General features: G+C 42.3%; 2 protein-coding genes across 6 annotated transcripts in view; one reads left to right on the forward strand and one right to left on the reverse strand.

Annotated features, from left to right (window-relative positions):
- The window catches only part of SP100 (SP100 nuclear antigen), a 69,920-nt gene extending 69,108 nt beyond the window's left edge, over window positions 1-812 (forward strand). The window contains exon 28 of the mRNA XM_074314727.1: window positions 517-812. Within this exon, the coding sequence (XP_074170828.1) occupies window positions 517-639 (123 nt within the window). The 3' untranslated portion in view covers window positions 640-812. The remainder of the gene's footprint in view (window positions 1-516) is intronic.
- A 5,759-nt stretch (window positions 813-6,571) lies between these two features.
- Window positions 6,572-22,483, reverse strand: LOC109451457 (nuclear body protein SP140-like protein). Of its 5 annotated transcripts, XM_019739724.2 has the most exons (8): window positions 22,331-22,482; window positions 16,204-16,500; window positions 15,734-15,820; window positions 12,849-13,008; window positions 11,753-11,921; window positions 11,010-11,093; window positions 7,894-8,043; window positions 6,572-7,252 (listed from the first exon to the last, which is right to left on the reverse strand). In XM_019739724.2, the coding sequence occupies exons 4-8, from the start codon at window positions 13,005-13,007 to the stop codon at window positions 7,206-7,208; spliced, it is 609 nt and encodes a 202-aa protein (XP_019595283.2). In that variant the 5' UTR covers window position 13,008; window positions 15,734-15,820; window positions 16,204-16,500; window positions 22,331-22,482; the 3' UTR covers window positions 6,572-7,205. The 5 variants fall into 5 exon arrangements, with proteins under 5 accessions (XP_019595283.2, XP_019595284.2, XP_019595282.2 ...); XM_019739725.2 differs by lacking the exon at window positions 16,204-16,500; XM_019739723.2 differs by lacking the exons at window positions 15,734-15,820; window positions 16,204-16,500 and having other exon boundaries at window positions 22,331-22,483.
- Window positions 22,484-22,716: the final 233 nt, after the last annotated feature.

Here is a 22,716-nt window from a genome sequence, read left to right on the forward strand (position 1 = left end):
CACAGGAAACAGAAGTGCATTTTAAAGGCAAACAGTGATTCTCTTCTCTAAAGGAGAATACCAAATCAAATTTCTCAAATTTTGAATTTTTGGATTTCTTTACATCGGCCTTCTCTAGTGCTATATCAGAAAGTTAACAAGTATTGCCTCAAGGGGTGAGAATGAAGGGAAAAGGAAGGCACTGTGAATTTATCACAGACATTTCCATATTATCCTGTTGTTACAAGTACTATGTGCTGTGTTCAAAACTCAAATATCTAGAATTCTTTCGAATGAAATCAATCAGTCAATTTCCGATGAAGAATTAGACTACAGTACAGTATTCTTTTTGCTTCTCTGTCTGCCAGATAAAGAGAAATGATCAAGCTCTCAGGAAACATGAGTTATTCTTAACTGGATCAAGTCTCACTTGACATTCGGGGAAGCCTAAAGTGAAGATCCGGATTATCTGAAACTTTGGGAGTCTAAGCTCAATAATAGCAATGGCTATTATTCTTTTTGTCTTTACTTTTTCAGAACAAGAAATTCATCAGTCTGGGACTTCAACTAGAGGACAAATTTGAGAAAAATTTCCAAGACATTTTTGCAATTCAGGCAACCAGCAAGAGCAGTTCTCAGTGTGAGCCCAGTGCTGTGTAAAATGTTGTCCGTTTCCATTTCACACGTCAGAGCCTCCGAGAGCACATGAGAACAGGCCAGGTCCTACTGAGTCTTCTGTCTGTGCAAACATATTGTATCGTACTTCTTTTACAAACTTTTTTTGGTTGCCATATCTGCTCATTTATTTTTCTAAATAAAATTTAAAATTGCCATGTCAAGTTCCCTTATTGAATAATTTGGAGTGAAATTTACAATAGAAGATATTAAGTCTTTCTATAAGGGATCATATTATATGCTTCCATTTATTTGAATCATGTAGGTTCTTAAGTAAAGGTTTCTTTTCTCCCCCCCAACCCCCACCCCACATAGAACGAATTCATTTCTTTCCTTTTGTTTTACTCTCGGTATTTTATACTTTTCCTTGTCATTGTGATCTTTTTTCCCATTATATCTTATTATTGATTGCTGCTGGATATAGAAAGCTACTGTTGTCTATATATTTTGGTAAAGCTACTATTACTTATATATTTTGGTCACTGATAAGTGTACTGAATACAGGATAGCATCTTTTTTGCCTTTTGCCCCATGGCATCAGGAAGCATACCATTTCCAATTTTCAATTCATAAAATTATAATTGGTACAGCTGATGGAAGCGTTTCTCACTTAGGAACCTCTGACAATTCTTGATTCCCTTGGGGAATGGCTCTGTCATGGCTTCCTGATGACCTTGCATGTCTCCACATAGCCCCCCTCGGCAAGACTTCACTGCAGCTGGTCTGATTTAAGTCTTGGCAGAATGCCCTATGATTCTTCCAGAACAAGAGAGCATGGCAGGCTTGTGAGGTGCTGCTACAAGGCCATTTCCCACTCATTCTCTCCTCGAATTCCAAGTTCTCAGGAGGTCTGAGGCCTTCTGTCTCTTTTTTGAGGGTGCAGCTGTAGGCTATAAAACTGCTTAGCTGCCATATAAATGCCCACCGTCACTCGTGTTGAGCCATATGTCATCCACATCCCCTTTGGTTTTTGTACAGTCCTATGGGATAGAGGATGTGGGAAGCTGGCACCTTTGCTCTTGTTGCTTTTGTTGTCTGTGTAAGTAATAAACTGTCTGAATAGCAAAAGGGTGCATCATCTCATATCAGCCAAATCTGTCAGCCCAGCTGGACAGGTTCCCAGGCCCAATATATTCTGGTTATAAGAAAAAACAGTACCATATACATATTGGTAGCTGGTTCAGAGCACATACTACAGGGATGTACCTCAACCTCAGAATTGTCTCCAGCTGGCTCCAAAGTGAGTCTCCTGTTGATGGACATTTGGCATCTTCCTGATCTGGGCCACTTCTCGGTGCTGAGATAGAGGCTTCCTAGGGCTCTGCTCTATCACTCACTTCCAGAGAGTCATCTCTCCTGACCTCTCAACAGAGAAATGAAATCCCTTTGAGGTCGTAGTGGGTGCACAAGGAGCCAACACAAAAGGAAATCACGTAATAAGGTGTCAGGATGACCTGGGAAATTCCAGGAACTGCGGGTAGGAGTCTGCCGACCTGAGGTCATTGGGGTGTGCCTCCCAGAAGCATCTCACCTACAGAGGTCAATGTTGCTGCAGCCCTATTATCAGAGACTGAGAAAATGTCACTCAAATTGGTAATTCTGCTTGGTCTCACTTTTCAGTTTTCTATACCTCATTGCCACTGCTTCTTACTTTTCCTACTTGTCTCTACACATCTCTTCTGACTCTTATCTTCCAGGGTAATTTTGGAAGATAAGTGTTGAAGATGGCATTGCCGTCTGCATCCTAGTTCTCTGAATGATTGTGTGGGCACAGCCCACTCTCCTCTCCCAATACCCCTCTCTTACTCATGGCCTGTACCGTAGATCATTCCCACAATCGAGAAACTTCTCCTTTAGCTATTATAAATGTTCAGATAACACAGTCTACTCTAAGTAATTAAAAAAGATAAACTGGACTCTTTAAAGTTCATCTTACTTGTGAATGATCTAGCAAACAATTGGATTTAATATTTTGTAGAAAAAATGATTTAAAGATTCATTTTTATGCCAAGAGTTCTTATTTGGACATATCTCTTTTCCCAACACATATGTCCAGAATAGAAGTGTTCCTAATAAGAGGAAACAGTAATTTGCACATTAAAAAAAGGCCTTTTTTCCAAGTCAAGTTGTTGTCCTTTCAATCTTAGTTGTGGAGGGTGCCGTTCAGCTTCAAGTTGTTGTCCTTTCAGTCTTAGTTGTGGAGAGTGCAGCTCAGCTCCAGGTCCAGTTGCCGTTTCTAGTTGCAGGGGCACAGCCCACCATCCCTTGCGGAAGTCGAACCGGCAACCTTGTGGTTGAGAGGACGCGCTCCAACCAACTGAGCCATCCGGGAGCTCAGCAGCAGCTCAGCTCAAGATGCTGTGTTCAATCTTAGTTGCAGGGGGCAGAGCCCACAATCCCTTGCAGGACTCGAGGAATCGAACTGGCAACCTTGTGGTTGGGAGCCCACTGGCCCATGTGGGAATCGAACCGGCAGCCTTCGGAGTTAGGAGCATGGAGCTTCTAACCGCCTGAGCCACCGGGCCGGCCCAAAAGTGGTAAATCTTGACATTTCACACAATTCAGTCAGGATTCAGATGTGTTGGTTATCATTTCTCTCTTTACCTTTCTCAAGAGAATAGACAGCTATGGGACTGACTTCTAGGAATTAAGGATGGTAATTCTAGCTCTGTCTTTAATTCTCTATTTGGCATTGTGAAAAGAGAAGAAGGGAGGAGAATCTTAAACACTTATGTGTTTTGGTTTCCTCATGTATAAAACAGGGATGTCAACCTTTACACTGTTTTATATCTCATGATTGTTGCAAAGTTAAAATGAGATTTTCTTTTTCAAAGTTCTTTAATAAACTACTACATATTCAGTGATATTAAGAAAGTAGAAATTAGCTCAGTCTGAGAAAGGAAAAATCTGCCCTGCCATTCATGAGGCTGGAATAACAGATATGGGGAGAACCAGATGCAAAGTTAATAGGAGACAATATTTCTCCTAAGAACTTGCTGCAGCTGTAAAGTGTCATAAGAACCCTCCTTTGAATGACCACTGCTTTCTTACTCACAGAGGAACTTTGTTATCAAAAGTCACACACACTATCAGAAACTTGCTGTTTGAAATCATATCAGTAAGAATAAAGCATCTCACCCTTGCTTGGAAGAGTCTAAGTAATTCTGATAAAAATATGTAATCTTGATATTTAATCCAGGTGCAGAGTTTCCAGTAAGGGATTTTTTTTTAACACAAGCGTCCACATTTTCCTAACTTTGCAGTTTCCTAGCAAACAGGACCCTGGGTTCACTTCGCAATCCAGACCTGACCTTGACTTCTTTACACAGCTCTGGCTTGCTCTGAACCTATCTGTGGGGACAGAACCCCAAAAAGCAGTTTCCAGGCTCTCGGCCTCACATAGACAGGTGCTGGCTCAGGTAGTAAATGGCCATCAACTGTGATGGGATGGCCATCAGCTGTGGCTAGTTGGCCGTCAGCTGTAACCAGTGAGCCATTGGCCACTAATATAACTGCTGTGGCTGTGCTAGCAGAGAGAGGAAAAAGAATGGGGGCTAGCAAGAAGATGGTGGCTGGGCTGGCAAGCATGGATGGTGGTTTGCGGACAGTGTGGATCCAGCCTCCAGTGAGAGTATAGTGCCGCCAGAGAGAATATAGTGGTATGACTCCCCTATCTATGGCTCCGTGGGTGTTCCTTTTTGGCCTCACCATATCCTGCGTTATGTGGGGAGTGGGAGCAGAGACCCCGCAGGCCGCCCCGCCCGACAAATGGCGCAGCGAGCAGGGCCTCCCCGCATGACACTATCAAAGCACTGCATCTTATAAATTAGACATAACTCCACCATTTCCCAAGCTATAATAAGTCCATCTGTATCGTCCTTTGGCGAAATATCCCGATTCCCCTGGTGTGTGTTCCTCTCCTTTGTTGCAATGAGTCAGTAAATCTGACTGTCAGACTACAGGCCGGTCTGTCCCTGGTCATCTGAGGCTGCATGAATCAGAACAGCTTGCTGGAGGACATCCATCAGAATCTAAAATTTAATTTTGCAAGTGGTTGATCTGAATCCTTTTTTTTTCCCCTCTCTTCCGCCTTCTCCCACCCCCCGCTGCCCCACTCCATTCAAGCCGTTGTTTCTCAGTCTAGTTATGTAGGACACAGCTTCCTGGTCCCTGCTGGTATTATAGGCCTTGCGCTCCCCCCAGCTGAGACTGCTTATGGCAGCCCAGGGCAGCCCAGGGCAGTTCACGCCAACGTCCGGCTGCTCACAGCAGCCCAGCTCCAGGGAGAGTTGTTGTTCACAATCTTAGCTGTAGAGGGTGCAGCTAACTGGCCCACGTGGGAATCGAACTGGCGACCCCAGCGATAGGAGCACGGTGCTCCAACCACCTGAGCCACTGGGCCGGCCCATGAATCTTCTTTGTGTGTTTTTTTTAATAATTAGATAGCAGGACTTCTAAACTTTTCTAGGCTTTTGACCAAATGATAATAATATTGTTATCCAAAAGAGGAATACTTAGCATTCTGTGCTTCATAAAAGATAAAGAGGTGGCAGAAGATGGGTGGAAATCACTGTATAAATTCAAGACTTCAGTATAAATAGGCATGACAGTAGGTGATCAAAAAGGTGTCAGTTTATGAGCGTATTTTTACAACATCAAAATATCAGCACAACTATTTAATCAACAGCATTCATACTGCTAAATGTGAATTTACGATTTCTTGACTCTGCACATGTAGTAAAGGAAATGTCAGAGAATGGTATTTTAATATCACTGATTCATTCGCATGTGTTTGGTGCTCAAAGTAAAAGACCTCAGGGAAAAGTAGCTCTGAATTCTGACTCCTGGAACCCTCAAACCCAAGTCTTGCATGCCCTTCCTGACCCAATTTTTGGTGAGCTAGAATCCTCCTGGTTCTCTTTTCCAACATTGGTTTTCAAATAGCTGTTACAATGTTCTCTGAATAAATGAATGCATGTCCTTATTAATTGCAGTATGTGTGACCCACCAACATAGAATTCAAAACACAGAGGTTTATAAAATTAGCCAGAGAGTCAAGCTGGCTGAAACAATTTTCCTAAATTAAAGCCAAAGCCAGATAATGTCCTACAAGACAGTAAAACCATAATCTTTGGGGTTATCTTTTCTACCAAACAATTTGCATCTCTACTGGACAAAAAATCTATAAGTTAACATGTAATTTCACAAAATCAGGCCCTAATTAATAGTAAATAACAAATCAGGACGTGCAGTTATCATTTTGCCTTATTGCCAAGTGTAGATCATTTTTCTTAATAATCTGATTAACCTTGATCTGCCACTTTGAGAGAATATTACAATATATTTGATTAACAATTTATAATTTACAAAGGCTCAAAAAGTTAATAGCCTTGTAAGGTTACAGATGAATTACAGAATTGATATATTATGACTTTATAGTCTGGTAGAGAAGTTAACCCAAAGGTGGTATTCCTTTATTCCCCTATAGAAAGCCAACCAGCTATATACCTAATTTAGCAATCTTAATTGGACATTCCTTTTTACCAACTATATAATTCTGTTTCTTAATGCTCTTAAGTTAGCGATTTGATCTTTCTACTGACAATTCTGTGTAATTTTTGCTGCTTTCTGTACAAGGCAACCAATCACTTGGAAAGCTCAGTGTTTGGCAAAGGAGGCCACATAGAAGAAAATTCCTTAATAAGGAAACTATGAAAGACCAGGAAAAATCATGTAAAATTTCGGGGCATTCTATTCTGCTCTTTAAATTCTACTGACCCCCTTTGTTAATGTTGCTTTTGTCACAGGCTGCAAAAATTTACCCACATTACTGCCTAGCAAACTGTAAATTTGGAGTTCCTTCAACCCCCTTTAGGTTCAATAATTTGTTAGAAAGACACAGAATTCAGGAAAGAGCTCTAATTACAATTATAGTTTTATTATAAAGACTACAACTCAGGAACAGCCAAATGGAAGCGATGCACAGGGCAAGGTTTGGGGTGGGGGGCTCAGACCTTCCGTGCCGCTCCAGCATACCAATGTATTCACCAACTCAGAGGCTCCCTGAGCCCCGTCATGTAGGGGTTTTAATCAAGGTTTCATTATACAGACATGATTGATTAAACCATCGGCCACTGGTGACTGAACTTAAGTTTTCACCCCTCTTTTCTCCCCAGAAGTCAATGCATGGAGCTGAAAGCTCTAATTCTCTCATCAAGTGGTTGGTTTTTTTAAAGACCCTCATTAGGTAGTGTTCTAAGGGTTTGGGGAGCTCTGTGCCGGGAACTAGGGACAAAGGCCAAATACTCTAACATCAGTATATGAACACAGGTATTCAATGGATAGGGCCTTGCCTCCCACACTTCCCAAAGTGCCACATGATGTAAATGCAGAGAAGGGGTTCCCAGGGTTAAGTGGACCATTGGCTGTGAAGTGCACTCAAGGTAAAATGCATAGAAAAACAGGAGCTCTGCATCCAGACGCCTGATGTTCTGCAGCCCCACGCTGGCCATTTCCACTCTCCTCACCCAGCCCTCATCTTGGCACTGGCTCTAGGCTTCCAAAGGCACTCCCTCCGCACTGGATTCACTGCTGATTACTGCACAAAAGAAAAAAACCCCTTAGGGGTCTCAGGATGGGGCTGAGGAGCTGGCAGGAAACCCCGTAACAAAGGGACACCTGGAAAGACCAGACAGGTTGCAGAACTTCTAGGCAGGAACGTCTCTGCTCCAGGCGGGCCAAGTGTTCCCATGAGATCCTGTGGCCTTCAGGTTACTGGTGCTTTGGTCACTCTCCCTGGACACTGAGGTAAGGACCCATGACCACAGAGGCCAGCCCTGCTTGTCTTGCTCTCTGTTTTCTGGCTGCTCACTCTCTTCCTCCCCTCCCAGCTGTCTCTCCCCATTTCTCTGCCTCTGTTTCTTTCTTCTGGTGCCTACCTCTTTGTTCTTCTCCCAATCTCTGCATGTTTCTTTCTCTGGCACTTTCTGATGTGTCTTCTGTCTCCTGATCCCCTCTTGCTACCTTGCTCTACACATCTCAAATATTTCTCCCCTTCCTAGGTCTCCCAGCACTTTTCCATTTCCCCTTCACTTTGCTCTGATAGGAAGAAGCTCCCTTCACCAAGCACCAGGGTCTCCCTCCCCTGCATCCATCCCATACTCCCTGGGCCACCTCCTGTCACCTCTGCTGTGACACACGCTGTGTCACTGCACCACAGACACCCTCAGCCAGCCTTACCGATCATTTCAGGAGCTTGGGCACATGCTGGCCTTGCTTGCTGGACTTCTTGGTCCATTTTGGGGCGACAAGGTGATATTGTCTCATGCACATCCACTAGAATCACAGCACCAGATCGTTCCAGATTTTCATTTTCGGACTGCTCTGCCCCTAAAATAGATAATGATTCATTAAGAATCTTCTTTTGTCCCCCATAAAGAGCCTGCTGGCACCCTTTCCTTCCTCTCTCCCCATTCACTTGAGAGGTCGCTCTTGTGCTGAATCGCGCCTTGTCCACTGCCCGGCTGCTTTTGTCTTTCTCTTCATTTCTCAAGTGCTTTTCTTTTGACCTTGAATTCTACCTTTTGGTTTTTCTCTTCCCCCCCACCCCCTACCTGCTATTCTCATTAACTAACTGATAATTATCTTGGCTGAATTTTGTGTTTATTCTTAAGTTACGTTATTGTTCCACAAAGGTAGCTTATTACATGTATACACAAATGCAATTTTTAGAACTGTTTTTGTTCAACTTTCCATATAAATACATCAATAATGCAATATTTGCCAAAAGATGTGTTCAGTATTTAGGGTACAGAAATACGAGCACTTTCATTTCCTGGCAAATATTAATTGAGCTCTTATTATGTGCCAGACATTGTGCTTGGGTCAGAGGACCCAGCAAGACCCAGACAGACATGGTTCTGCCTCAAAAGCACAGTCCACGAGGGATGGCACATACTAAGCACATTATCACAAAGAAGCATGAGTGTTATCTCACAGCCAGTACACAGTGCCTGGGGACACACAGCCAGAGGAACTGTCCCATCCAAGAGACAGGAAATGGCTTTCTGGAGGAGGCATCATGTAACCAGGAGGTGGCCAGATTACGGAGGGGGTGACAAGAGAGGAGACCAAGGAAATAGACCCAAATAGAGGACCGAGCATGGGCAAAGACCATTCAAGAAAAAAGAAGTCAGCATGACTAAGACGTGGAACGAGAGAGTAGACTAGAGAAATAGGAGGGACCCTGTGGCCTGTAGCCTTGGAAGCTTCAGGATGGAGATCGACTTAATCCCAAGTGTTAAGAGTCACTGGAGTTTAGATAGGACAGCAGTGTGAACACATCTGCATGTTTGTGAACTTTATGGGCTGAAATTCAAGGGAGAGTCGTCAGAGATCTGATTAGTAGCACAGCGTTAGCGATGGAGAAATGGCCGGGTTGAAAATACTGCCAAGGTCAAGTCACAGAGCTGGGTGACTGATAGGTGTGGGGGTTGAGGGAGAGGACGACTTGGGAGGCAGTTTCCCTGAGTTTCCGGCTTGAGAAAAATGGATGGCAGTGACACCTTTACAAAGAGGGAATCTGCAAAGGAGAAGGAGAAGGAGGACCTGGTTTCAAGGAAGAAGATGATGAGACCAGTTTGGGAAGCAGTAAATCTGAGGTTCTTAGGTGAAGAAGCAGAGATCTGGTCTGGCCATAGGTACTTGGGATCAGTCAGCTATGGAGGTCAACTGAAGCAATAGATCTGAAGAGAGGCCTATTTAATCTGAACAGGTTACAGATGTTGCTTTGAAAAAATGGGGATGCTTTACCCTGAAAACTCACTGTTACAGAGAAGACAACCCCCTGTACCAGAAGCTTCTGTCCAGTGACCCTCTCTCAAATTCTAAATATTTCAGTGTGTCTCCTCTCTCCCTGTCACACTGACCTCTATCTACCACTTTTTCACTCACCCTCACTTAACACTCTGTCATCATGGTTTCATTGTGCCTCTCCCCCAATTTCCCTTTTCTTGGTATTTATTTTGCCCCCAATGTTTCTCTCTCCATGTAATAATTTTTGTCACCGTCCCTTGTTTGAGTTGTCAGTTTATCTCCTCTCTGCCATGTGCCTCACTTCCTCCCCTCGTCTCTGTTTCTCTACATTTTATTTTGACCCCCTGGCTGCCTCTAGTCTTCCAGTCGTCGTCGTCCAATGTATTGTCCTTGTCTCAAAGGTTGTGTGGTCCGTCCATCTCTCTTTTGCTTTTGGCCATATCCCCAGAGCTCCTCGCTCCTACCTTTTCCCCCTCAAGGTCTTCTACAGTCATCATTCTTACTTGCCAATCTGACAGCCACACACATTGTTTGTGTGTTCCTGTGACAACTTATATAAGACCCGGTCTTATAGTAAAATAAGATCCGGTCTTATTTTACTATAAGACCAGGTATAATATAATATAATATAATATAATATAATATAATATAATATAATATAATATAATATAATATAATACCAGGTCTTATATTCATTTTTGCTCCAAAAGACGCATTAGAGCTGATTGTCCAGCTAGGTCTTGTTTTCAGGGAAACATGGCAATTAGAGGTTATAATTGTACAACATTGCACACTTTTAAAGGGTTAATTTTATGTTATGTGAATTTTACCTCCATTAAAACAAAAAAGAGTAACAGGCTCTGGGTTCAGAAATACCTGGATTCGTCCCTGCTCATTTGACCCCAGACCAACCACATACATGGTCTCTCTGATTTCCGTTTCCTTGTCTGCAAAACGGGCACATAAGTGATACTACCGTCTAATGGCTGCTATTAGCACTAAACCCACAGCTGCCAGAATAAACATTCAATGAATTAACCTGTTAATAACGTGCTTGTTTTCACTCTGTCCTTTACCCCATTCTTCTCTCTTTTCATTTTTCCCACTTCCTCTCTTCCCCATAGCTCTACCACTTTCTTTCTCCTTAAATATTCCTGCTCTTAAATAAAATTCCCCACATTTAAATCAGTCCCTTCTGCCATTACCAAGGGTCTCCTCTCTGACGCTGACCTTGGGCCCATAGTTCTTAGCCCTCACAGCTTCACACTGAAGGTCTCCCGTGGAAACTCATACTTCACACTTAGATTCTTTCTCCACCTTCCAGGTTATGGAGCAGAAAGTCTCTCTTTGTCCCCTCTTGCTCATACTCTTGGATTCCACATAGAGTTGGGTCATTTTGGAATCGATTCAAAGCAGCACTCATCTACCTGCCCCACAGTCTCCTGGTATTCCTTTCCCAGTATCACAGTCTCCTTTTGGTTCCTTTGCCTACTTTTCCTCTTCGTCACCAGAAAACAAAGTTGGTGTCTTGTCATAATTACCTCGTTCACGGCTTGGCTGAGTGTTGGGCAGTATTCGTGTCTCTTCTCTATCACTTTCCTGGGATAAATATTTCTCTTGGATCACTGAGCAGAGGAAAAAAATAATTAGAGGTTGCAGGCAGGTGATCAGAGACACCACCTCATAATTACACATCTGGACCACCCATGAATCCAGGGAAGACTTCTGGCCCTTGTGCTACTCTGAATCTCAGTGGCTCCTGACTTGGTGCTGCTTGTCCCTTTCCCCAGGACACCGGAGAGAAAAAATAATAATTACCACTGAAATCTTATAGGAGACGAGCCTCTGGGATTTTAAGGATGGTGGAACAAGTGGGAAAGTTATAAAAGTAATTAATCACCCAACAAGATGATCGGAGAGGAGTGAAAGCTTATCTCAATAGAAATTCCATAAGTGGAAAGCCTCTGTAAACTATACAAACTTTAGGGAAGAACAGAGGAATTTTCTCAGCAGAATATCCATCTTCTGGATATTCCCAGAAAAAGAAAAAGGACATAATCAAACCCAAATTAAGCCATAGCCGAGTAATTGTTTGGCTCATCATTTTAATGATGAGATGAGAGAACATGCCAGTTTTGTTCACTGTTACTTACATTCACACTACCTAGCATAAGGTCTGGGACACTGTAAGCATTTCATGCATACTTGTTAAATAAGTGATTGAGTGAGTGAATGACTGAAAATGACACATGGACCCCAAAAAGGAGGGGAGAGAAATGATTACCATTTTCAAAGCTTCTATGAACCTGAATTAAATTAGGATACTCCTTCAGATGAGTCCTGCTGAATATGGCTTGTAGAAGTGATCTATCAAACGTCTTCTCAAGGTGGCAGAGAATATGATACACCACCTTCCCTAAAGGGACCAAGTTTCTATAGGCTTCTTGAGAATCCTTTTTAAAAAGTACAATGGAAAAAAATAGAAAACAATAATTTCAAAGTTAAACAGGTATCAAGGAAGTAATTGCAAGAATACTCATTCTGTTTTCTCAGTATAGACTACCACTCTTTACACAATATTTTAGAACTTCTTAAGTGTTTGATCAACACAAATGAACCCTTCCTCTTGACTTTTGCACTTTCATCCTGCCTAGGTTTGTTTCAAGAAAGGATCTTATAGCAATTCTGTTGACTGCACAGCAACCCTAGGTGTGAGAAGTCCTGATAGGGCTGCAGGAAGTCCTGCCCTTGCTGCAAAGAGCACAAAGGGAACTGCACAATCGCATGATAGAGACATGGCTTCCTCCTCTATTTCTCCAGGAGGGCTCACTAATCAAATTTACTTGAATTCCAAGACTCCAGAGCCCCCTAACAAAATGTATACACTTTGGAGGAGACAGCAACAAGGCAAAAATTTGATTTATAATAGCACAAAATCCCTGAAGATAAGCAGATATTAGAATGGAATACTGCCCCAATTCTTAATTATTTTAATTTTATTTCATTTTATTATATTGTATAAATTGCTATGCATTTGCAAAGCATATCAGTTTCAATCCAACCATATCACCATTACCTTCTACTCCTACACACACTCACACTCACACACACACACACACACACACACACACACACATACTTTAACATGTCCCACAGAAAAGAAGGGCTTCAATTAGAACAGAAGTGTCTTTAGTGATGTCTGCTTGCCTTGTCACCCTTAAAATTACAGGATGATTAACTAACTTAAAAGAGTCTTCCCATGAAAAGCATAAAAGAGCTATCAGTCAGTTAATGATACACTACATTTTGAATCCAGAATGCCAAATATAAATTAATGTGGGGCTTTATTACCATGGGAAAATATAATAAACTTCACTTACATTATACAGTTTTTCTGTGATGAAAGAGCGGTCTCTGAGGCTCTCAAGGAAAGGAAATGGCTTTGTTATTGCACTTGCTATCTCCACCTTATTTTCCTTGAAGTGATTCAAACAGGTTTCATGGAAATTTGTCTCCTTGTTCTGCACTATTGAAAACATTCTAAGGAAAAAATACAATGATAAAATAAACATTAAGATTTCAAGATGCCGTTCCCCCCAAAACAACAACACCAACAGCAGCAACAAAATAAAAAAACCTAGGCCCAGATAACTTCACTTGTGAATTCTTCAAAACATACATGAAAGGAAGTATATTACCAATCTTACACAAAGTCTTTCAGTAAATAAAGAAACAAGGAACACATACAGCCCAAGTTGCTATAGGAGAACACCATAATCCTGATACAAACCTGACAAAGACATTATGAAAATGAAAAGTACAGGTCAACATCTCTCATTAACATAGATGAAAACACTCCTCCAGAACATTAGCAAATCAAATCCAAAAATAGATAAAAAGAATAATACATTGTGACTAACTGGGACTTATTTTAGGAGTGCAAGAATTCTTTAACATTTAAAAATAAAGGAATGTATATCCCACATTGACAAAATAAAGGAAGAAACCCTATAATAATTTCCTAATTTCCATAGACCCCCAAGAAAGCACTTGATAAAATTCAACATCTGTTCACTTTTTTTAACTCTCAGAAAACTAAATATAGAAAGTAACTTTCTTAATTTAATAAAGTGTTTATACAGAAAAACTATGGTTAACGTCATACTTAAAGGTGAAATATTAAGTACTTTCAATAGTAATTAAATACAAAATTAAGTACAATTTAAGAACAAGACAAAGATATACACTGTCACCATTTCTATTCAACATTTACTAGAAATTTTAGCCAATGCAAATAAGCTATGAAAATGAATTTTAAAAATAAACCTAGAAAGGAAGAAATATAACTCATTATTTGCAGAGGATTGTGTATTTATGAAAGTATTTATTGACAAACTATTGTTATTAATTAGTAACTTAGCAAGGTAACTGGATTCAAGATCAATATGCAAAAAATCAATTGTATTTCTATATACTTGCAATAAACAAGTTGAAATAAAAATGAAAAATAATGCCATTTCCAAAAGCTTCAAAACCATCAATAATAAAAATAAATCTAACAAATGATGTGCAATAACACTGCACTGAAAATCACAAAACATTTGCTGAGAAATTTTTTTAAGCTAAAATAAATGGAAAAGTATACCATGTTAATGGATTGAAGACTAAATATTAAGATGTAAATTCTCTTGACTTGATCTACAGATTTAATATAATTTCAGTAAAATTCAGGTAAAGGCAGGCAATATGCCTCCTGGCTCAAGTGCTCCAGACACAGTCACAATTGCCACCACCACCACCACCACCGTGACAGAAGAAATGTCTCATGCCGGACCCCTCTCCAGGGACCTCTTTTTGGACACCTTTCTTTATGAGCATATTCGGGCACCTGAGGAGGTTCTCAGCATGATTGATCTCATAGAGTACTTCAATCACAAGTCCTCCCCAGACAGTGACAACCTCGAGGACGACGTGGCCCTGCGTCTAGCTTTCACTGGGACTAGATGGATGAGCTGAATGCTGCCCCATTACCAAGCTGCCCAGCATGGCCATGCATAGCATACCTTCCATCTACAACCTGCCAGGCGTGAGGGGTGTTTGAGAAGTTTCATGGATGGTTTCACTAACCTCAGAGAAAACATAATGTTCTGGAGCTTCCCAACCCTCAGGAACAGTGTGTTCCCCCAAAGGGAGGCGGGAGCAGGTGCTGTCTGTGGTGCTGCGCTGGGGCTGCTGTTCATCTGGGGCTCCACCTCCTCCAGTGACCCTGCTTAGAGCCAGCACCAGAGAGGGGCTGGTACCCTCCTGCTCTACCACCACCACCCTGGAGGTGGCCCTGCTGGTTTTGTGGCCTTTTGAACTGTTTTCTAATCCCGCTTTTATATTTAAACTCTGAATGCTGGGACATTACTGAGGTGCCATACTAGTTTTTTCTTGCTTTATGTAAGAGAAAAGAATTCATTTTGCCTCTGGGGTCATTACTGGTTAACTGCTTCATATCTGGGTCTGCTGTCCTCCTGGCCCCACCCGACTCTGCTGCGTTCTGTCCTCTCCTGGTCTGGTTGCATGGTAGGCAGCGGGAGAAGTGCTGGTCTCACCTCCCTGTCTGTGATGTCCACGGCAAAGAGAAAATCTGCTGGAATAGATTTCTGAGGGGTTGGAGAAAGCTCAATGAAATGTTGGTTGCTAGAGCAGAGAGGAGCAGACTGGAACAGAGCAGAGCAGGTGGAGCAGAACAAACCAGACCTGAACAGAGCAGAGCGGTCTAGCTGGAGAGGGGCCTCCCCCCAGGGCCACCTGGCCCCAGGGCCACCTCACAGCCATGCTGCTCTCACAACCATGCTGTGTCACAACTGAGCTGTTCACTGCACACCAAACTGGGGATTTCTGTTGGCATTTTATAAGCCAATTCACCAATGGTGGGCATGAGACGAGGTATAAATAAAGAAATAAATATGAAAGCCCACATTGACAAAGATGGTAAAGGTAGTGCCTCCACCTGCTGGCCTCCTGTTCTCACCACTTTTTATTCCACAGAACCTGGCAGGGGTGACCTTCCACAGCAAGAAATCTGTGCTCAACTAGGCCTAGACTGGGATTCCCCAAATGACTTTCAGGAAGTCTGAACTGATTCAAAAAAAATAAGTACAAGTATTTCTCAACACTGAAAACAAGGCCACAAATGATTTTAGTCTCCTTTCTCAAACGCCAAGAAGTTTCCCAGAATTGAGGGGAATGTGATGGCAGGGGATTGAGGAGGACTTACAGAGTCAAGGCTGGAGAACTAGGGGAAGGAGCAGTGCAGGGAGGAAGAACGGACCAGCTCCAAGGAGTCCACAGAAGACAAGGGACCCTGTGTCAAAGCAAAGAGGATGAAATATTCCATTTGACCAAAATCAACCAGAATTATTTTTAAGTCCAATGACATAGTTTATATTAGAGGGAAGTAACCTCCATGTTTGCCTCTTCCCTTGCAGAGATTTCTGTAGGAAGGAAAAGAGAAAAACAGAAACTTTCAATGTCTCAGGCCCATGGGTTAGTCAGGCATATTAGTGACTTTGACTGGACAAGTTAGACCTCAAGCATTTGGATACAAAGCTGGAAGGAGCGGAAATGCTCTGAATTATAAAATGGGGAGAGTGTTCTTAGAGTTGTTAAAAGCACAATGGAGGAAAAAGAGAAACCTCAAGGCCATTGGGGTCAGAAGCAGGAGACAAGCTGGTAAAAACAGCCAACCTTTTAAGGGTAGTGTGACACTTTATAACATGCCCCCAGAATTACTTGACACTTCTCCCATTGAGAGGTGGGGGTTTATGTCCACTTTCCTTGAAACTAATGGAATATGGCAGTAGTGATGCGATGCTGGTTTCCAGGCCAAGGCCTTAGGGCGCAGGCCAGCACCAGGCAGCCAGCCATGTGGTGCGCCATGATGGAAGTAGATTTGGAGTCATAGTGGAAGTAGAATCCTCCAGCTCCAGTCAAGTCACCTCAGCGATGCCACACAGAACAGAGACAAGCCATCCTCACTGAGCTCTGTCGGAATGAGCAAAATAAATGATTTTTATTTTATTTTAAATAAGTACATTTTGGGTGATTTTTTTTCACAGATTTTGAAGTGAGATGCTGTTGTAACAAAAATATGAAACATGTGACATTTGCAAAAGCCTAAAGTTCCCCAAGGAAATGTCAGTGGGGCTTACAGGAAAGTGAGGAAAGTATCGGTGGAAGCAAGCTGGAGGAAAGGAGAACCTTGTTATATAGTACAGGAAAGTTTCAGGAAACTCTCACCAGTACTAATGTGGAAAACAGAAAACATACCTAATGAACTCAGTGATCTAGTTAAGATTTCTAGGCAAAGTGTCGGGGAGATCAAGAAGGGTTACCAAGGGGTCGACCAAAGGCATAAAAATCAAAATCACCTAGATCTTAAGAAGCAAGATGAACACAGCTAACGCCCAGCTACATCTATGTTTCTAGACAACTATTTTTTTTAATTCATACGCTGTCATCATTCAACAAAGGATTTAAAGTGAGTTTTTTTAAATACTTAAAATATATAAGCAAAGGTCAAATATAAACTGGAACAAAAAGAAAACGAGAGCAGGACATGAAATAAAACGGGAACGGAGAGGTCTAGGTAGCACTAGGTTTTGGTCTAGCAATCAAGGCATAAAGAGTGGGGAAGAAAAAAGGATTCCTGATCCCACCAGACCCACATATAGAAGACAACAGCAGAGCTAACCTAAGAAGCAGGCTGAACTGGAAAATCCTGCTGGCACAACTTGAAGGAAGTATGTAATAATAAGGCCTTTCCACAGCTACAGGGAAGGGACTGACATGCGGTATTTCTGCCCCCACAGAGACAGTGTAGATTATTCAAGGCCTGAAACACTTAGAAGCAGAGGCAGATGTGACGCTGGGGGAAAACACGGGCCAGAAGACATGCTGGTCCTCACGGGACCACTGAGGTAACTGTCTTCATAAGTTTCACCAAAAAGTTTCAATTCAGGATTCTGTATTGAGGCATGGGTCTGCGCTGAGACCAGGGATTTCTAACTCAGAGAAGAAGGTGGGCTGGCCTGTGGAATTGAAAGGCACGAGGCAGATGCAGCAGTGGTCATTATGACTCAACGAAAGCCCGAGCTTTCTCCTGTGGATGAGACCTGGAAGAAAAGAGCAGGAGCCTGAGAACTTTAGGTGAGAACATTTATTCCCAGCTCCTGATGTCTCCTTCCAGGAGGAAGGACATCAATCGACGTGACACTCCTCGTCCCTCCCTGCACCTCCTCCTGCCCATGAGACATAAGTTCTTAGATGTTTCTGGAGAAGGCACACAGGCGATGAGGTGTGGTCTCTTCCTGCCTATTTCTCTGGAGCCAGCCACAGGGTAGAGAGGAGGCCTGTAGACTGATGCTTCAGGTATAGCCATTGCCAAGAGCAGGCCTTACCTGGCTAGGGCAGGTTTCCTAATCATGGTGCCCAGTATGCGGAAACAACTTGTTGTGGCCTATGTAAGACATACACCCCAATGCAGTTTTGATTAGTAATAAGACAGGTGTTATGCTCTCCAACTACCAGACTTCTTATCTATCCCCTTAAGAAACTCTGATATCAAGCACATCAAAGGTGTTATGTGCTTGTGGGGCTCCCTTGAATCCCCACAAAAAAACAAGTGAGATACACAGCTATAGTCTTTGCTTGGAGAGGTGCCTGTTGTAAATGAACCCACCTCTCTAGACAGGTCCAACGCTGATTCACCATTGGCGTGCCAGAGCACACGGATCAAAGGGCAAATGGAAATCAAGCAGTTTTAAATATCCAAGGCTTAATAATGGGAGGGGATGTCACAAAAGACGGCAAAGTAGGAAGCACCAGGAATTTCTCTCCATTTAGACAACAATTGTACTAGCAGACACTGTCTGAAGTCACAATTATGGAACTCTGGAGTCTACTTGAATGCTTGCAGCTTCCAGGAGAAAGCTGGACTGGTAAACTGTGGCTCATTTTGGCTAATTTCAGCCTTTAATGCTGCAGTAGTTACCTGTCCCCCACCCTCGAACCCAGTGGCAGGCAGCTGTGCCCACATTCCTGGCGTGGCTTGCTAAAGCCAGGGTGGGCAATAATATTCTTCAAATATCAGGATTCTGTTCTGATTGCTGATCACTGCTTTTCATCTCTGAGGCTCGGGCACAGAGGCAGGCAGCCTTGTTGCAACCCGTACTGGCTGAGGTGGTTTCCTGGATATTTAAAGGCGCTGCACCTGGTTTTTTTTTGTTGGGTTATTGGTTGTTTGTTTTTTTTGGGGGGGTGGGGTTGGTTTTTTTTTTTTCTTTTTTCCCTTTCTCTCCTTTTGGAAGCCAGACATTTAAGATTAGGACATTCAAAAACAATCACATACACAGGGGAATTTGGACAGTCACTGCACATGCCCAAAGACAGATGCAGGTTCAGATAAGACCTGAAACCAACTTAAGCTTTCTCTTCCAGCTGATCCCCAGAACAGAGATATTCTTCAAAAAAAAATTTTTAAATAAAAATTAAGAAAGCAACTCCATCTACAATAGCATCTAAAACAAGAAAATACTTAGGAGTAAATCTAACCAAAGAAGTGAAAGAAAGACTTTTTGCTGAAAACTACAAAACATTGCTGAAAGAAATTAAAGAAGGCCTAGGTAAATGGAAAGATAGCTCATGTTCATGGATTGGAAGACTTACATTGTTAGATGTCAATACTACCCAAAGCACTCTACATAATCATCACAATCCTGATCGAAATTCCAACTGCCTTTTTCACAGAAATGGAGAAGGTGATCCTCAAATTTATATTAAATTGCAAGGGACCCTGAATAGCCAATCTTGAAAAAGAAGAAGAAAGCTGGAAGACTTACACTTCCCAAATTTGAAATGTAGCGCAAAGCTAGTATGGTGCTGGCATAAGAGCAGACATATAGATTGATGAAACAGAAAGACCAGAAATAAACCTTCATACAGTCAATTGATTTTCAACAAGGATGTCAGGACCATTCAATGAAAAAAAGGATAGTCTTTTCACCAAATGATGCTGAGGAAACTGTATATCCACATGCAAAAATAACAAATTTAGACCCCATATACAAAAATTAACTCAAACTAGATCACAGACCTAACATTAAGAAGCAAAATGGTAAAACTCTTAGAAGAAAATATTGGGGAATATCTTCATGACACTAAAGTTGGCAATGATTTCACAGATATAACACCAAAAGCACAGGCAGCAAAAGAAAAATAAGATAACTTGACTTCATTAAAATTAAGAACTTTTGGGCTGGCCCGGTGGCTCAGGTGGTTAGAGCTCCATGCTCCTAACTCCGAAGGCTGCCGGTTCGATTCCCACATGGACCAGTGGGCTCTCAACCACAAGGTCACCGGTTCAACTCCTCGAGTCCGCAAGGGATGGTGGGCTCCGCCCCCTGCAACTAAGATTGAACACAGCACCTTGAGCTGAGCTGCCACTGAGCTCCCAGATACCTCAGTTGGTTGGAGCGCGGGCTCTCAACCACAGGTTGCCAGTTTGATTCCTCTACTCCCGCAAGGGACGGTGGGCTGTACCCCCTGCAACTAGCAATGGCAACTGGACCTGGAGCTGAGCTGCGCCCTCCACAACTAAGACTGAAAGTACAACAACTTGAAGCTGAACGGCACCCTCCACAACTAAGATTGAAAGGACAACAACTTGACTTGGAAAAAAGTCCTGGAAGTACACACTGTTCCCCAATAAAGTCCTGTTTCCCTTCCCCAATAAAATCTTAAAAAAAAAAAAAATTAAGAACTTTTGTGCATCAAAAGACAGTATCAAGAAAGTGAAAAGACAACCTACAACAGAATGGGAGAAAACATTTGCAATTCATATATCTGATAGGGGATTTATATTCGGAATACATGAAGTGCTCCCAAAGCTGAATAACAACAAAAAACACAAACAACTTGATTCAAAAATGGGCAAAGGACTTGAGCAGACATTTCTCCAAAGAAGATATACAAGTGGTCAGTAAGCACATGAAAAGATGCTCAACATCATTAGTCACTATGGAAATGCAAATCAAAACCACAGTGAGATATCACTTCATTCCTACTAGCATGGTTATAATAATTTATTTTTAATTTTAAAAACTACACACAGAAAGTAACAAGTATTGGTGATGATGTGAAGAAATTGGAATCCTCACACGTTGCCAGTGGGAGTGTAAAGTGATGCAGCCACTGTGAAAAACAGCTTGGTAGCTCCTCAAAAAATTAAAGATAGAACTACCATGGGAACGAGCAATGCCATTCCTAGGTATATATCCAGAGATTCAAACAGATATTTGTACAACAATATTTATAGCAGCATTATTCACAGTAGCCAAAAAGTGGAAACAACCCAAGTGTCCATCAACAGATGAACAGATAAAATATGGTAGAGCCATACAATGGACCATGCTTCAGCCATAAAAAGGATTAAAAATTTTAATACATGTCACTACCTGGATAGACCTTGAAAACATCATGCTAAGTGAAACAAGCCAGACACACGACAAATGTATGATTCCATTTATATGAGGTACCTAGAATAGGAAAATTCATAGAAACAGAAAGTAGAATATAAATTATCAGGGGCTGGGGGGTGAGGGCATGGGGAGTTATTGTTTAATGGGTACAGGGTTTATGTTGGGAAAAAGTTTTGTTAACAGATAGTGTGATAGTTACACAACATTGTGAATGTATTTAATACAACTGAATTGTCCACTTACAAATGATTAAAACTATATATGTGTGTGTATATATATATATATATATATATAACATATATATATGCATTATATATATGTGTGTGTGTATATATATATATTTACATATATGTATATATATATATATAACATATATATATGCATTATATATATGTATATATATATGTGTATATATATATGTACATGTATATATGTATACATTACATATATATATTACATATATATAATGCATATATATATCCATAATTTTAAAAAATAATAGCCAAGGTCGGGGTTCATGTGATTTGAATTTGGAGCTCTGTGTTAATTATCCCCAACTAAGCTCTCGGGTGGTGCTCTGGGAAGCCAGGACACTAGCGCTGAGCATAATTGAAGAAGAGTAGCTGGGGCCGGGTGGGGGCAAATTTTCCGAGCCAGAATCTTGTAGATGACTAATGTGAAACTTTTCAGAGCCACATCTGAGCTTCTTACTCTGCTGGTTTCCACTACCTACAAAGAAGCGGCAGCAGAAAATACTGGGTTTCAGCTTGAAGCGAGCCTTCCGGGACTGTGCCCCTCTCCTGCCGACATGCATCCACACCTCGGTGTGAATTAGTTTGGGCTGTTAAATGTAATGATGAAACAGAAAACATAAGTGAAGAAATTCAGGATGAGGAGGACCTCCCGTCCCTTGCTCCTCGCTCTTCCCCAGAGTAAGGAATCCTGACCTGATGCAGCCCCTTCCCCGGACCCTGGCTGAGCCCTTGAAGCCGCGCCCGCGCAGCAGCGCGTGGGTGATACAGAAGGTCAGGCACCAGCGCGCTGCACCAGTAAACATCGGAAGGGAAACCGGGCGGTCCGTCTCCGTCTTGCACAAGTGCTCTTACTGGAAGTCAGACACTGGCACCATTTCAGCCGGCTGAGGGCCCAGTCACTTTCCCAAAGCACCCTCCTCTTTGTGGGGCTGACGTCAGCCAGGGCGCTCCGCTGAAGCCATCCACATTATAAAGGCATGAACAGGCTTTTGACCCAGTTGGCAAATAGCCGCTGCCCCAGCCCGTTCAAGGTCCTCCCTCTTCTCCCTCACCCCCACCCCACAAACCACCCCAATCAGAGACCTGATGTGGGCTCCTCCAGGAACAGGCTCCAGCCTTCAGCAGGCGTCAGTTCTTCTCAGGAGCACACAGAATGGAATAAAAGGAAAGATTCTACTACCGGGGTTATTTTTTATTCTACTTTTAGTAAGTGAAACTTCATTTTAAATTTGCATTCCACCGTGCCGTTCCCTCGGTGGGCGTGGCCTCTCTCCAGTTTCTCCAGAAGTCTACACTGCTCTCCGGTGGCAGAATGTTGCTACTGCACAGTCCCCTTTAAAACTGCACCCTTTCCGCTCCGAATTCACCGTCTGTCTTGATCAAAAAGAGAACTCTCTTCTCAACCCTCTAATTAAGTACCTCAAAATCAAGGTTCGAAATACTATTATTTCCTTTTAAATAAGGGTGAA

Source organism: Rhinolophus sinicus, linkage group LG01, assembly GCF_036562045.2.
Source record: "Rhinolophus sinicus isolate RSC01 linkage group LG01, ASM3656204v1, whole genome shotgun sequence".
Classification (NCBI taxonomy): domain Eukaryota; kingdom Metazoa; phylum Chordata; class Mammalia; order Chiroptera; family Rhinolophidae; genus Rhinolophus; species Rhinolophus sinicus.